General features: G+C 38.5%; 1 protein-coding gene and 1 long non-coding RNA gene across 2 annotated transcripts; both read left to right on the top strand.

Annotated features, from left to right (window-relative positions):
* Positions 1–1889: 1889 nt before the first annotated feature.
* On the top strand, positions 1890–3152 carry LOC148189435 (uncharacterized). Its single transcript, XR_015776734.1, has 2 exons — positions 1890–2216; positions 2322–3152. It is a non-coding gene; the product is annotated as an uncharacterized LOC148189435 (long non-coding RNA).
* Positions 3153–4740: 1588 nt separating this feature from the next.
* ppp5c (protein phosphatase 5, catalytic subunit) lies at positions 4741–16709 on the top strand. Its single transcript, XM_042486480.2, has 13 exons — positions 4741–4888; positions 7757–7998; positions 11018–11165; positions 11353–11474; positions 11560–11625; positions 12187–12285; positions 12396–12501; positions 12750–12892; positions 13572–13659; positions 13763–13803; positions 13900–14078; positions 14170–14251; positions 15561–16709. Exons 1-13 carry the CDS (start codon positions 4792–4794, stop codon positions 15621–15623), a joined length of 1476 nt encoding a protein of 491 aa, XP_042342414.1. The 5' UTR covers positions 4741–4791; the 3' UTR covers positions 15624–16709.
* Positions 16710–17666: the final 957 nt, after the last annotated feature.

Consider the following 17666-nt stretch of genomic DNA (forward strand, 5'->3'; position numbering starts at 1 on the left):
GAGCGACCCCCCACAGACCCCCCTGGAGTCAGGCTCTCATTAGTGAATTATTTGGACAGAGTGGAGCAGAGGAGGGAAACAAGACTTCCCCAAAATACTGGCAACTTAAAGGGGCGGAGTAAAAGAGTGAAACACTTACTACACTCTGGCCTTACATGCTACAGTTTAATAAATAGTAAAAGGGTCTATGTAATGTACACTCCACTCGCTCGGAGGCCTCATCATTCATTGGCTCGCGACCCTGGAATGTCACTCACATTCCCCCCCGACCTTCACATGTCTCTTTCTCTGGTTGCTCGTATATCTCCGCGTTCCTCCATTCGTGTTTGTTTTAACTTTCTCAGGACCCCTCCAAAGCCCACGCTCATGCATCGTGCACCCAAGAGGACAGCAATTTCCCTCCTCCGTTCTCCCGGCAAGCCAGATTTTCTCTCCCTCTCTCCCTCCCACACTGTCTCTCCCACTCACTGTCTGCGTTTACTCTCATGTGGGGCTGTAACGTCAGCCCCCCCCACCTCCCTCCCTCCAGCGCTACTAGTAAAACCATCACAGAGCTAGACATGTTGTGGCTCAGAGAGCGGGACGACTCATAGGTGCTGAGAGAAAGTGAACTCACTCTTTGGAGTTAGTAAGTGTTCGACAGGGGTCGCAGTGAGTCACCCGACTGCTCGGCCTCTTACTCTTCGCTGCGGGATGTCGCTTGTGAGTCAGGGCGGCAGACTGGACTGAGCTGTATCCTCTGTGTCACATGCTTCTCTCCTCTCTCATTCTGTTGAACTTCTAACCCTAACCATCGAAAAACCAAACACACCAAACCACAAACCTATATGTCAAAGGGTTGACTTTTCCTTTCTGGTACACAAGACTGATGTCCCTTTACTGACTCCACTGACCGGGGCACTTTTTTCAATACAGACAGTTTAGAGTTTCAGCAATGGTGTTTCTTATTGGATGTGTTTCTGCTTAAAGGTCCAGTGTGTAGGATTTAGGGGGATATAGGCATAATTGAATAAAATATACTATAGTATGTTTTTTTTATTTTGTAGAGAATAATCACCTGAAAAAAAGAATTGCTGTGTTTTTGTTTTCTTGGAATGAGCCATTTATATCAACATACGAAGCAGGTCCTCATCCACAGAGTCCGCCATGTTGCACTACCATCATTCTGCAGTATCCAAGACGGGAAAACACTGGCTCAAAATAGGTCCGTTCATATTTTTGCGGCGGCTACTGTAGTTAGCAACCCCTCTGTGACGAACCAGAGAGCTCTGAGAAAACACAGATTTTTACCTTGAAACTGCTTCTATTCAGTGTTTTTACAGGCTTAAATCACGGGGCCCATTGCTTTAAAGAGGGAGGGACCTCTGCGGATTATTTGGCTCCAGGTAAAAACCTCCTGAATGTCTGCATCATAAGTTAGCAAAGAAAAAAGGTGAGTCCACATTAGCAGGCGCTGGGCTAGCGGCCCATCTCCAACATGCCAAACAGCCTCAGAGAAACACTGATTTGTAACCTGAAACTGCTCTTCTCAGTGTTTTTACCAGTTTAACTCACCCGGTCCATTTGCTTTGGACAGAAAGAGACCTCTGTGGATAATTCAGCTCCTGGGAAAAACAAAAAAACAGCTGACTTTTGAGTTATCAGAGAAAAAAGGTGGGCACCCATTAGCAGGTGCTGGGCAAGCGACTGTCTCTGACATGCCAAACAGCATCGGAGAAACGCAAACAGTAGTAATAGCACGATGAGAGATTTAAAAAAGTAGGTGTTAGCAGCAAAGTCAAGACAGAATAACAGCATCCTAAAAGAACTGCAAACTGGGAAAACAGATTCAGTTGCTCCGGAGTCGGTTGTCCCCTTGCCCCTCAAGCAAAGGAGGAAAAAAGGCCATGTAACAAAGGCAGAAAATAATTGTTATTGTCATGTTAATGCTGTTATTGTTTATAAAGCGCTGCCTACGCGTTTATGCCATAGTAGAGGTTGATGCTGTTGTGTTAAATGTTACACCTCTTTTGGCTCCACGATGCTGGCATGTTGTCTAAAATCAGACACATATCGCAATGTCTGTGTAAAAAGGGCTACTGACTTGTAATGTGAAACACCTTTTTTCAGTGTTTTAATTGGCTGAAATAAGTGGGTCCATTTCCTGAGAAGAAGAGACCTCTGTGGATAATTTGGCTCATAGTGAAAATGTCCTGAATGTCTGGATCAGAAATAAGGTGAGTAAAGCAAATGCTAGGCTCATGGCCCATGTCTGACATGCAAAACACCAGCAGAGGAACACTGATTTTTAAAGTGAAACTCTTTTATTCTGTGTTTTACAGTTTTTGATCACCTGGTCTGTTTGTTTTGGAGAAAAGGGGACCTCTGCAGATAATTTGTCTACTGTTAACTGTCTCCTGAACAAGGAACACTGAAGGAATTCCAACCAGGAGAAGTTTAAGATGGTTGTAATCTGCAGTCCCTATGCCATGAAACCCCCTGATAGCTCACACACTGTTCCTTTTAGCTTGCGTGATGTTTTTGCAAACCAGTTATTTGAGGCTGGGGTGCATCAGATGCCATCTGTGATGCGGAGATGTGCACCTGTGCCACATTTGTCCCCTCATTGCCAGATCTGTGGTTTCCTGAGGCCGACATTGCTGAGTTCAGATGGCTGGAAACTTCCACTGCAATATCCTTGAGCCTTTAGGCATCAGGATTATGACCATAAGGACGCATGAGTGAGGCTGTGCTTTTGTCTGACATAAGCCTACATTGTCATTAATTGGAGTATTATTGCAGTTCAGTCAAAAAGTCAGAGACTTGAGGTAGTCAAAATTAAAGCCCTAATTCCTGATAAACCGGGGTAAATTGGCTCCCATGTGAATCATTGACCTAATCTTTAACTAATGATTCAGTTGTAACACATTACTCAGCATTTGAACATTTTTTCTGGTTAACCTCAGGTGAGCAAATCAGCAGACTAATGGGTGCCTGCTAACACAGCCGGTTATGCTGCTTCATGGGTATTTAAGTGAAGGTCTTTACTGACCCCTGCTGGTAAACTAAGACTTTTAGCAGTAGCTCTGAAAAGTCACTGTCAATATCACCCAGTGAACCACACACACACACACACACACACACACACACACACACACACACACACACACACATTTTAGATTGGAAACCAAAGGAAATTATTATTGGACAGGGAAACAAAAAACATAGTTATAATCAATATGGAAAACTCTAAACAAACAAACATGTATGGATTAACCACAGAAGACTATACTTTAACCTGAACTGGTGTATTGTAGTTTTGCATTAGGCTTATTAATTGAGAAACACGCAATCAAATTCTTTGAAGTTTAATTTTCTGTTTTTGTATTGTAATTTCTTTGTTTTTCACTACAATTTATGATGTATTTTTTAAAATAATAAACATTGTAATAACACTTATAATTAGTCAGGCCTATATTATTAGCATCACTTGGAATTACATTCTGGATTATATAAATTGTACTATACCTGCTCTGCATACTGTTTATACGGTATTGTAGTGTATTTATATATCCCTTGCTGTTTATTCCACTTTGTGTTTTTTCTCCATTTTATTCTGTATGTTACTCCTTTTTGCATTTATGGTTAAGATGCAAAATTTAATTTTGTTGTCTCAGTACGTGTAGGCCTACTCTGTGCTAACACTAAAATTTAACTTTGATAACATTTTTCTTAGGAGTATATAATAATTTTCAGAAATCAGAAATACTTAATTATAAAATTGTGATACAATACATCACTCTTATGTATAGCATAGAGGATTATAAGAAAGTAGAAATAAGAGATATGAAAATAAGAAGTATGTTAAATATGTGCATTATCCTTTAGTGTTTAATACAAGTACGTAAAGTTTTTAGAAATATAAAAATTTGTGTACTATGCTACAATGTACACAACAACACAATAACAACAATACAATACAAATTATTAAGTTTGATGGCATTTGTCCTAGAACTGAAATGTTCACAGCATGGCATGGTCTCCATAGATTTAAACAGAAGGTTTAAAGACGTTTTTAATTTCTTTATTTATTCATTTATTTACATTTTATGGTAAGCAGTAAGGTTTGTAGTTATTTATTTTTTCATTTATTTTTTTTAAAAGATAACTCTAAGGTTTTTATCTTCTAATGTATTAATTTATGGGGGTTTTTTTAAATTAAGGAGTAGTTATTTTTAGTTATTCACTCGTTTATGTATGTATTTAGTTAGTTATTTTAAAGTAAGCAGTAAGGTTTTTAGTAAATTCTTATTTTTATTTTAAAAGGATAGTACTTATGTTGTTTGTTTTTTAACTTATTTATTAATGCATTTATTTTAAAAAGTAAGCAGTAAAATTTGTATTTATTTAATTATTTATTTATTTGTGTATTTATTTAAAGAAGTGGGCAAGGCAAGGCAACTTTTTTTACGTTTCATACAGGGCATTTCATAGGGACAATTCAAAGTGCTTTACAGATCAATAAAATATAAAAACATAATAAAGGAAATAGATTTACAGTAAACGGTATAAGTAATTACTAATTATTTTTTTTTAATTCAATAAAAGACCCCATTAAAATAGCAAAAGTGCAGACAAGAGATGCACAGATAAAAACATTTTTCTTTAAAAAAGTAAGCTGTAAGATTTATTTATTTAAAATGTAAGCAATAAAGCAGTAAGGTTTTTATTCTTTAAAAAAAAAATTAAGTTAACATCACATAATACTTGGGGGGGGAAAAAGACTTTGCGACTTTTGCGACGGTGCAGTCAATGGCGCACATATCGGAGTACGGCAGTGAGGAGAAGATGGCGGAGGGAGGTAATGATGCAGAGCTGCTGAAGGAGAAGGCGAATAAGTACTTCAAAGGTAACGTGACAGACCTGTCAAGCCAACAGCTTTTATCCGCAGTTTATAACAGACACATTTGTGTCTGTTACTTGTAGTGGCGACAAAACTGTGTAGCAGCACGCTTCAAAGCGGAGCCGGTGGCTAACAGTGAAGCTAAGCTAACTGTAGCAGCGTGCTATCTAAACCCATTCATTGGATTACTGCACTGAAACTAGAATTAGCTTATTTAGCTAACGCAAGCTAGCAGCCAGGAGATCAGCAGCAGCTACATAACACATGTCGCCGCGCGTGTCATGACTACAGCGCGCTAACAGACTCACATTTGATACTCTATATGGGCATTATGTGTTTAGCTACTTGTTTATATTTAGTGTTATCAGACTATCGCGAGCTTAAAGTCAGATTCAGACATAACTCCTGTAATGTCCTGTTAGCTAGCAGAGCCTCGGGTATCAGCAGCCACATTTATATTCGCTGTTTCTGTCAGTGTACGTAGATGTGTCCATTTCTTCTGAGGCAGTGGTTCATTTTGAGGGGGGTCGCGCCACGTTTTGGTCCAAACAATGGTTCAGTTTGCAATGATAGAGAAAGTATTTACACCTTTTACTGACATAAAAGTAGCAATACTACAGTGTAAAAATACTCTACGACAAGTAAAAGCCCTGCATTCAAAATTTTAGTAATAGTATTTAGTAATAGTATACGCATTAAAACTTACTTAATGTACTAAAAAGAATAGGTACACAGAACAGTCCATTTTACACTCGTATACATATTTTATTACTGGATTATAATCATCCATATCATATAATGGTACCAAACGGCACATATTTCTATTTTACAAAGTCAGCACATTATCCATATTATGACTTAAATCTTCACATATTGATGCTTATTGTCTATTACCGTATTTATCGTATTTTATTTATTTATTTTTTAACATTATATATTTACACACTTACATACTCAGCATATAATACATACTTTATTTTTAAATATTGAAATGTTTTCATACCAGTGCTAATTGTTGACTATTACTCTATTTCCTGTTTTTATATATTTGTGCTGGTACTTGTATCTACTTGCCATAATTCTCTTTGCTGGCATCTCAGCAACTGTAACAAACCACAATTTTGTCCGCAGGATAAATAAAGTATTTCTGATTCTGATATGATTATGTGTTAATAGCATTAATGTTGCAGCTGGTAAAGATGCAGCTAATTTTAACCCATATACTGCTGATAATTAAACTTTTGTATCTATTTTGGGTCTAATCAGAATTTGTGTATTATGTCTTATACCAAGACAAACATTTTTACCAAATACATATTGGAACCATTGGTATGTGCTTAAGTGACTCTCACACTGGGGATCAGTAAATGCTTGTATGGTCTTAACATACAATAATAGGTGATACTTTTGTGGTGGTACTAATTCCCCAGATCAGGAATTAAATGGAAGTTTTTTCAAAACTGAAGTGTTTCCATTAGGTGTGCTTTATATTTTCAGTTGTAATTTGTGCAGTTTGAGGGTTGATGGAAACCCAGCTACTGTAAATTTGACAGAGAGAAGCATCAATAACAAATGACAAATTGGATGCTTTTGGTCCACTAGTATCTGTTTTTGATTCATTTAGGAGTATCTAAAAATGCCTCTTGTTCTTCCTGATGCAAAATACTAAAGGATGGGTGACATGATAATGTCATGTTATGCATATATAGAGTGTATCTTTCAACACACTTACTGTATGCTCATGTTCAGGACTTCCTAGAGGCCTGGGTATTACCAGGGCTGAGACCATGATGAGTCAGAGCAGATGTAGGGAAATGATGATGTGGTAGGGTGGACTCTTGTCTGAGGTATAAACTAAACAACAGGACAAGATTAGATGCTTACACGCTGTTATTTATAATAATTGGGCAGTTTAAATGTGCCAGTGTAAAACATCTCTTCTGCATGTCGGAGAGATTATCATGTCAAACTATTACATTGTGGCAGTTAGTTGATGCTTTTTAACAGCAAATTCGCATAAGATGCATTTAGTTTGTTGTCTACCAGTACAAGCAGAGAATCTATCAATAAATAGTATCTTATTTATAACTGATTTGCAAGCTCTTGTAAGAAGCCCAAGCTGGTAGAAAGCACTTAAAAAAAAAAGTTATAAACTTACTTAAGCTATAAAGGATATTTAACTACTAATGGAGTCTTCATTCAAGAAAGGCTAAATTACATTCTGGGTTTTGCACACAATATGAAGTGCTTTATTTATCAGTGAAGTTAAGGGGTTAGCAGTGGCCATCCCTTTATTGTATGCACACCAAAGTGAATAATTGAAGTTTTCACCTCACGTAACTTCCTTTTTCCCCCAAAGTGTACAGAATCATCCCTGCACAGATGGTTTTATGCATGTGGGCTTCAGATGATATATTTTATGTTGAAGATATGAGCCCACATGTCATTTGAAATTTAGATCATTGGAGCATTAATGGAGACAAAGCGTTGTGCCTGTATTTAAAGTGAAATAAAGGATTCATTACTAATATTTCTTCTCAGACATTGTATGTAATATTTCATTTAGGCCAGCAAGGAATGATTGTCTTCATTATTGTCTTTCAATGTATTATATGTTTTGGATAAAATAAATATTGGGTGCTCAAACATAGAAAGCCAAATATAAGTCATCAGAGCCCAAAGTAATATCCTGAACAAGCTCATGTTGTCAGATAATCAGGTTTAATTTTATTCAGGCAGTCTTGTTAAAATTTGTCAACAGTCCAGGTGGAAAATAAATAATAAACCCTTAATACCTGCAATTTTTCTGCCATTTATGTGAGAACTTTGTAAAACCACAAACTTTCCAGTGAAGATGTGGCATTTGTTTTTCAGAAAAAGACTATGAAAATGCAATCAAGTACTACACAGAGGCCTTGGAGGTCAATCCATCCAATGCCATCTACTACAGCAACCGAAGCCTGGCATACCTACGCACCGAGTGCTATGGCTATGCCCTGGCTGATGCTACGAAGGCCCTGGAGATAGACAAAAACTACATAAAGGGGTATTACCGCCGGGCCACCTCCAACATGGCACTGGGCAAGTTCAAGGCTGCACTTAAGGACTATGAGACGGTAAGAAGCATTTCATCTTTGACCGTTAAACTGCGTTTGCACCAGACACTTTCCATAAAGTACTCTGAGAACCATTACTTAACCTGTACAGATAGGCCTTCCTCCTGAAAGTCAAAGAGTTAAATCATCAGTCGAAGACCCTTCAGCCCACTGAGCCCATTTGTTGTTTTTGTTTTGTTTTTTTGTCAGTCAGTGTGAAGGGTACTGCTAGAGACATTTCGGTTCCCAGATTTAGCTGTAGAGTGAGTGCGCCTCTCTTTCGCGCTGCTCTCCGGTACAGACCAAGGGTGAGTCTGAGTGAGACGGAGGCAGCTTCCTGGAGGAAGAGAGGCTTTGACCAGTCAGGCTCTGATACGGCTGGGTGATACAGCTTTTAAATAATATCACAATATTTTTAGGCAATATTGTGATACACAATATATATCTTAATATTTTGAAATCTCCTCTAAACTACTGTAAACTACTAAAATACAAAATTATTAAATAAATGACAGTTACAAATAAAGTAGCTGCTATCATAAAGTTACATCAGATCAGAATCAGAGAATCAGAATGCTCTTTATTGTCATTATACAGTGTATAACGAGATTGGAGAGCTTCTCCATTCCTTCAGTGCAAAGTACAAAGTACAAAAGCTTTTTACAGAACTACTTTTTACATAAACTACTGCCATAATAAAGTTTAATAAAATACTGTTATAATGTTAATAAAAGTATATAGTTTAAAAAATACTATTATAGTAAAATTAAATTAAGTATTGTTATACTTAAATAAATCAAAGTGGAACCTACAGTGCTTTTTGCCAGGACCTGGCTGGTGTGTAGAGGGGAAAAAATGAAACGCTGAAGCGAGTCTCATGCTAAAAGAACAAAGAGACAATTAATACTCGTTCACAATAATGTCATTTTGTACATTGCATGTGGAACAAGTCACCATGCATCAAATATATTCATACATTCACACACCCGGGGTTCTGTGTCTGACTTTTCATACCCAAACCACATCCAGATAGTTGGCATAGTTAGCACCCATAAGCTCGGAGGGCTATCTTGACTTCTTTACTATAAAGTGAACATTGTTATCAGCTTAAGCGCTCCGCCGAATCCTATTAAAACTATTGAATTTGATATGGAATAAAAAGAACAAATATTCTGATTCTGATTACATACAGGTACAGATATGCACCTAAACCTGTTTAGTCTTAAAGGAGTATTATGACAAAAAAATCCCAGAGGATAGCATTTAAAAGCATTACTAAAACACTTATTTCCCAAGTGACCCTTGATGAAAACAGCAAACAATACATGAAAACATACACATAACACATACATAACACACACAACAACAAACAAATTACATTATAAGCCTACTCATCCCGCTCTCAACCCCGCGTTCATGGTTCAAAGGACCTCCTTCAAAGGTTAACCATCAACTCTCCCAACAACTAAAGACACACCACTGCTCCGTCGAGCTCTCGCTGTATTTCCTCTTCACCGACAATACACGTGAACATCTGCACCTCTCTGATTGTCCATGGAGCAGGGTTGCACACTGACATTTTCAAAACAAAGGAAAACAGGTTGGAGTGTTTACAGTCTCTGTCGCAATCAAAGGGATAAAAATAGCCGGTTTGTGCATCAAGTCCTTGTTGAGCAAGAGTGAGGATTTTCTCTTGCAGTGCAGTGTTTCTGGCTCCACCTTTTAGTATCGAATTAGTGTGCTGGATACCTCAACAGAGGGTTGAGAAAAAAACAAGAGGGAATGGCCTGGTTTTATTTTTACAAGTCTCAATGATCTCTTTGATACATAACCTTGGAAAAGTATTGGAATTCGATACCATGGAGAAAACCAACTTAAAAGCTAAATATAACAAAGCTATTATGTGACAACAATGACATTTTTTTGGGTAAGTAGCAGAGAACAGCAGAATGACTGATGTAAACAAGAAGAGGTAGCAAGAATGTGCAGCTGGTAGTGATGAATCAGTCTACTGTGGAAAATGAAAATTGAAATTGTTTCAAATTTCAGAACTGATAGGTGTCAATAATTCCTAATTTCTGACAACACTAATTGGTGCCATCCACCCATTTTGGCTATTGAAATTCAAATTCCCTCACACTACCCTTTAACTTTCGGTAAACGTTATTAAGCAAACAGCATTTTGGGCATCAGAAATTCATCAGGTTAAATGACAATGAAACGTAGTTTGCTTAATGAAGTTTTTTGCAGGTACCAGGGCAGTGTGTGGGAATTCTCTTTTCTTCATCTCTGACAATTCACTTCTACACACCTGCAAGTTTTTTTAAGCATGAGCCTCAACATTCAAGTTTGGGACAGTTTAAACGTGAAAATAACTGTTTTACTGTGTAATCAACTGAACTGGACGGTCTGGTGGAAACAAGTGTAGCTGCAAACTTTGACCTACTCTCCATCCTGAACCCAAAGCATGAGAGACACGAGCAGTTTTCACTGTATAACTAAATGTTTTTCAGATTTTCTCTAAAGAAAGAGTTCCCTGGGTCCATCTGTTGATCTGTCACCATCAGTTAGGCTCTTCATGTCACCTTAACAGCCTGAAACAGGGATAATCCTTAAATCCAGTCATGATGCCAATTAGATCCAGTTTGAAGGCACTCATACCGCAGTTAAATTGGTGTCTATTGTTGTTCGTGCTCCTCTCATAATAAGCAATTTAAAAATAACAGGGCCTTGGCAACAAAGACATCCAAAGCTCAGCCACAGTCACAGCAATTTATTGCACAAGCTGGACCAAGCACCATGACAACAGAAAAAGGAGTTAATGCGATGAAGCAATGAGAGATCGGAGCCAGATTTATCTGTATTTATAGATCAAATATGTTTTTCATTTAGTATAAACTGCAAAATTAAAACATGAATATACTTTTATTACAGTTCACAACCTGGTCTTTGCAGCCACTCAGTCTCCTTGTATGCCTCCATGCCAGTTGGTGATTAACCAGTGTGGATAATTTATTTAATTTCCCTGTTGTGATGACAGGTAGTGAGAGTTCGACCGAATGACAAGGATGCAAGGATGAAGTATCAGGAATGTAACAAGATTGTGAAGCAGAAGGCTTTTGAGAGAGCCATCGCCAGTGATGAGATTAAAAAATCTGTTGTCGACTCTCTGGACATCGAAAACATGAGTGAGTTTTCTGTGATACTGTGCAAATATATATACGTGTGTGTGTGTGTGTGTGTGTGTGTGTGTGTGTAATCAAATGTGTGCTGTTAAACAGGAACTCATGAAAACAAACTGCAGTGATGTGAACATTGAATTTTAACTGCAGTCTTTGATATTTCATCTGACATTAAGTTGATCTCGTGTTGCAGCGATTGAGGATGAGTATGTCGGCCCCAAACTTGAAGACGGGAAGGTCACATTAAAGTTCATGAAGGACATGATGGACTGGTTCAAAGACCAGAAGAAATTGCACAGAAAGTGTGCTTATCAGGTAAAACATGTCTGTTCATATGCAACACACTCACTGAAGGAAACCCGTATGTACCTGCAGTAACAACTTTTCTGAACTTTTTCAGATTTTGGTGCAAGTTAAAGATGTTCTATCAAAGCTACCGAGTCTTGTTGAGATCACATTAAAAGAGGTGAGGTCTCTGCACATTATCACAAGGGAAAATAACTTTGAATTATTAATAGTTCATATAGAATGAACTTCCTCAGCGGCACTTTGAAATGAGTATTTGGTAAAGGTAAATTTTAATGTTATCATGATGTGTTCAAATGTAATCTTGTAAAATACAGTTTTTGCCAAAAAAACTTGAATAAATTCAGTTGTTTGAAGGAGAAATTTTCTGCTGTTTTTACAGCTATGTATGTATATATATATATGTATATGCATATATATAAACAAAGATAGTGTAATAAATGACTAAAATTCTTTAAAACTTTGAAAAACTTTAAAAGTTTAAAAAGTCTTTGTTTCCCTGGCACAAAAATGGGAATAAATAACAACAAAAACAAAAAAAATAAAGAATGACATAAAAAAATGTTGGTTTTGCATTGGCCCAGAATTTCACAATGGATGCATTCCTTATTAATATTTTAAAAAAATAAATAAAAATTCTGTTATTTTTCCCGGTTGTGTTAAACTGTCTTCTTCTTCCTCTGAGACTCTATTGAAGGTTTTCTGTTTTTATATATCACAGACAGAAAAAATAACAATTTGTGGTGACACCCACGGCCAGTACTACGATCTCCTCAACATCTTCAACTTGAACGGCTTACCCTCAGAGACCAACCCCTATGTATCCTTTTCTTTGTGACAGACACCCATCAACCGTTAGACTTGTGTTCAGTGCAGTCATGAAAAAAACAGCAACCAAATGCCTCATTAATGCTTAACCACAGAAATCAGCTGTTCAATGGAGACTTTGTGGATCGCGGCTCGTTCTCTCTCGAGGTCATTCTTACCCTCTTCGGCTTCAAGCTGCTCTATCCCGACAACTTCCACTTGCTAAGGGGTGAGAGCTCTTACAGCGTGCCGTGCACGAGTCTGTGGATGCGTGTGTGTTTGCAGATGTTGTCAAATAAATATGTCACACTTAATTTATATATTTTGTTGTCATGACGTTCAAAGCATAACACTGAACTTTATTTATTAGCCTTTTTCATGTTCACATTTTATTCTGTTTCTACTGTTTTATTACAGACTTTTTCTATTAATGTCATAAAGTTGTTAAACTTGTTTAAACAACATTTCTTTCTGAAGGGAACCACGAGACAGACAACATGAACCAGATGTATGGCTTTGAAGGGGAGGTCAAAGCCAAGTACACGGCCCAGATGTTCCAGCTGTTCAGCGAGGTCTTCCAGTGGCTGCCTCTAGCACAGTGTATCAACAACAAAGTACTGGTACGTAGCAACATTGTGAGCTGAACACAGTCACAGGACCATGCAGCTGATTTGGTTTTTCACCAGGTCCAGTTTCTGTTTAATAACGGGACTCTGTAGCTGGTTGAGCTGGTGTTACTTTTCATCAAGGATTTTTGGATGGAACAGAACCTGAACAGGGGTTTGGTGTAGTAAATATACACAGGGTTAAGGAAAAAGTTATAAAATTAAAAAACTGTTCTCCAGACCTGGAAATACTTTGGAATTAATTGGATGTTTTGGAAAACTTTTGAATATACATTGTTTTTAAAAAAAATATTTCGTTAAAATCCCAAAACATGTCTGATGTCATGCAAAATCTGTTCCTTTAGCAACTTAAAATCTAGTGCCGAACAGCGCTGTGTGACCGTTGACGCTTCACTAGTATCATGTGATACATGTAGACCTGCTTTGCGTCCATTGCCAAGGTTACGCCCTCTAAAGTCGTTGATTGCCCTCTCCCTATGTTTTTGAAAGAAATCAAGCCCTTTTGTTCAGGTTTCAAATGGTTAAATATGGTGACTGTTTCTGACGATAGTGTGCATGGGTTTCCTTTTTAATATAATTTCCCTGGACCTTACAGATGACTGCTGTTATTTTTACAGCTGCAGTGCTTTGACATTTTGTGCTTAGCACACAGTCTTAATGAGGCTCTCCTCAGGTTATGCACGGTGGACTGTTCAGTGAAGATGGTGTCACATTGGAAGACCTCAGGAAGATTGACAGGAACAGACAGCCCCCAGACTCAGGTAGGTTCAGACTTCATCGTCATCAGTATAAAGCTGGCAGTAATAAACCGTCCTGAGGAAGGAGAACAGGTACATTTTAACACCTTCCTCCACTTTCTCACAGGTCCCATGTGTGACCTCCTCTGGTCAGATCCACAGCCTCAGGTCAGTCCCACTCAGAACGCCATCAGGTCTATTTGCTTAGAGATGCTCAGTCCACTTTATATTAAAATTCTCTTTCTCTCTGTTTCTCTGATGAAGAACGGCCGGTCAATCAGCAAGCGAGGAGTGAGCTGTCAGTTCGGGCCGGATGTGACGGAGCGCTTCCTGGAACAGAATAATCTGGATTTCATTGTGCGTAGTCATGAGGTCAAAGCTGAGGGTTACGAGGTCACTCACTCAGGGAAGTGCATCACCGTGTTCTCAGCACCCAACTACTGGTACGTAATCATGCTGACTTCAGAGCGAAGAGGGAGCTCTTACTGTAGCTGCTCACTTTAACTGTTCTGTGTTGTGTTTCTTTCTCTGCAGTGATCAGATGGGAAACAAAGGCGCTTACATCCACCTCAGGGGATCAGACCTCAAGCCAGAATTTCACCAGTTCACTGCTGTGGTCAGTATCTTGCACTCTTAATTGTAATATTCATTATAATTGAACAAGTTTTGGAATTGGGCTTTTTTATTGATGGGTCCTATTTTTTTTTTTTTTTTTTTTTCTTACTGTCCGTTAGCTGCGGTAATAATGTCCTCAAGAGCTTCATTGTATAGCTTTTAAACTGTGGGTTAGCTCTGTATTGTGTTACAGTCACATAGACTGGGTTTTAAACTGGTCCTGTTTAACCCGCTTTTATAACTCCCTATTTAGACAGTCTGAAAGTTTAAAGTTAATAACTAATAATTCATGCAAATTTAGCCAATGAGAATATGCAACCTTGCAATTTTGTGCAAACGCAGCAACCTTACTGTAAGTCTTATTGTTTAAAATGCATGCAGCATACTGATTTTCTCAGTGCCTTTTTGCCCTGCTCTTTGTCTTTAGCCCTTTTTACACAGAGATCATGTTACAGGGTCACTATGAAGTCTGTTCTTTGCACCACCTTTGCATTTTTACACAGAACAAAACAGTGGTGGCATCATGCTGCTTGAATGTGTGATTTTAGATAGTTACATGCATAACATGTCAAAATGTCACACATGTCCCATCCTGTTGACCGTCCCTCTTATTCAGATGTCAATTAGACACTGTTACTACCTCCCGTGGCAGCTTAAAGGTGAGACAACACAGGCAGTGCCTAAAAACAACAAACAAACAAACAAAACATCTGTGTAAACTCATACAAAAATAATCCCTCTCAATCATCACTTATGACCCACTAGAGGTGTGTAGCACTGTTTTTATCTGCAGAGACTCTACCCTCTGCATGTAATGTGTTATATTCTTCTTCTTTGTTGTGCTTGGGACTTTTCTGTGTGTGTACACAGCGCTCAGGTGACATTGAGGCCTTACAAAAAGGTAGCAACCAGGCATCTAAGAGACACAGAGACACAAAAAATGTAAATATAGTGAGGTGAAATGTCAAACAGTAGATTATCTCTTTCTGTTGATAACAGTGAATACCCATAATAATAATAATAATAATAATAATAATAACAATAATAAGCCCGGAATCCCTAAAAGCATCACAACTTTTATTGCAATTTTCACTTTCCCTGCAATTTTAAAAACATCATAATTTGCATCACAATTTTTTAGAAAAGATGCTGTGAAATCAGGCATTTCAGGCTGCAACCATCCCCAAAACAGCCCACAAAATTCAAGAGGGACTGAATAACACAATCCTGCAGAGTGTACCCTTAAAGGTCAATTTGGGTCTTGTCTAAGGCTGATCTAATGTTTGTCTTCCTCTCTCTCTCCTCCACAGCCTCATCCGAATGTCAAGCCCATGGCGTATGCCAACACGCTAATGCAGTTGGGGATGATGTAGAGGCCACACCAATCTGTCTGTGACACTGACGACCTCCCATCTGACCTGAACCATCCCAGCCACCTCACTCCCTACAGTGCTCGGACATGCTCTCACTCATGCTTAGCCTAAAGGGATCCCTCTCCCCGACAAACTTCCGCTAGTTGTATACAGAAAACACATGGTGTAGTTCAGATGGGATGAGATCACTTACACAAGCCCAGTCCACAGCTGGCTACGTCCGTTCATGTTATCAGTTAAAACTGGAAAAATCTCCATTTCCATAGTCCATTTGCCCGCTCGTGTGTTCCATCACCGGGTAAAGAAACCAACCTTTCAGACAAGTCTCCTTGGAGCTGCTTGGTTTTAACATATTTGATATAGTCAGCAGATGGGATCAAATAGCTGATATGTACCAAAGATCCGTAATGAAAATGATTGTTCAGTTTTTACAAGGAGTGTCTTGTGACTCTGAAACCCAGCATTGTACTGTTGGCCTGTGTACACAGCTTGAAGCATCGTAAACCAGGTTAAGAAGCAGCATGTCTATCAGTGTTTCTCAAACTATACTACAGTATGTCAGTTTTTTATTTTACAGGAGTACAGCAATGACCACATGTCTGAGACCAGTACAGAAAAAATGATAGATTGTCTCTGGGTACACTCTTAAAGGTGCTGTTTGCCATTAGTGGTGTATGTAGTTGGTTCAGTCATGTAGCTGGTAACATTTAATTTGCACTGCTGCACTGCTTCCCGTTGAGGAAGATATTGCTGCTCTCCATGTTTTCATCCTCAAGCGTCATTGTGCCACTCACCCGGCAGCTCCCGCACAGTCTACTCTCCAAACTCGCTTTGGTGTAAGGCAAACACTGATGGCACTCTAGTCTCCAACACACGTTCAATTACTGGTGACCCATATGTGGATTTCCTCAGTACACAAACGTCCAAAATGCAACCCTGTCTTGAAACGCACAGCTGCATTGTCCAATGGCCCTCAACTTTTTAGATAAAGAAATACACTGATGTGTATGTATATATACTGTATCATTTAAAGATTCCGTGTAATGTTTGGAGAAAAATATTGAATAAAAAAATCCAGTCCAGTGATTTTAGAAACAAGCTGTTATCTTTCCTTATGTTAGTTAAAGGTCAAGTGTGTAGGATTTAGGGGGACATATTGGTAGAAATGGTGTAATATATAATAAGTCTGTTTTCTTAAGTGTATAATCACCTGAAAATAAGAATCATTGTGTTTTTGTTACCTGAGAATGAGCCATTTATATCCACATAGGGAGCGGGCATGGATGTAAGAAGAGACCTGAATACAGAATTGCAGGCAGGACCCTGTTAATTCCTATGAAAGTTGCTCAATGTTGCATGAAACTAAAAGAATTCTATTTCAGTGGTTATGAAATTCCCCATATGACCAGCACTGCTTCTGCATCATTAGGCCCATAGAGCGAGCGACCGAAAGACTTCTGCCAGCCAACCCAGGTACTTCTGGTTTGGCACTCTGCCTACTTTCATGTGAATAAAATGATTTACAATTGCAGCTCTTCCAGACTTTCCAAAAGTTACTGGACAGATTGGATTTGAAACTGATAGTGGAATGAGTCATTTTGCTAAAAAAAAAAAAAAGTATCCACTGATTTACAGACAGCCCTTCCCCAATGGACATTAATGGGAAAAAGTCTTCTTGGGCAACAGGACATGATGTGATGCTGGAGTTGTAATTCCACTTTTTGGCCACTAAAAAAATATTGGCTTCAAAGCCAGGCACACTGGGGGCTTAAGAGTGGGTCCTCATTCATAGAGTCCCCCATGACGCACCTCCATGTCTCTACAGTAGCCCAGAACAGACAAATCAAACACTGACTCTAGGTAGGGCCATTAGCAGCCCCTCCATGACCTAGTGCTGGAAAACCAGACTTCTTTTTTTTTTTTTAGAAATAAAAGTGCTTTATTCAGTGTTTTTACTGGATTAAATCCCCGGGTCTATGTCATAAAGAGGAAAAGACCTTCAATACTTCCGCTCCCAGTAAAACTAAAACTAAAAAAAAAAAA

Source organism: Plectropomus leopardus, chromosome 6 (genome assembly GCF_026936395.1).
Source record: "Plectropomus leopardus strain MGB_pleo_1.0 chromosome 6, ASM2693639v1, whole genome shotgun sequence".
In the NCBI taxonomy this organism is placed as follows: domain Eukaryota; kingdom Metazoa; phylum Chordata; class Actinopteri; order Perciformes; family Serranidae; genus Plectropomus; species Plectropomus leopardus.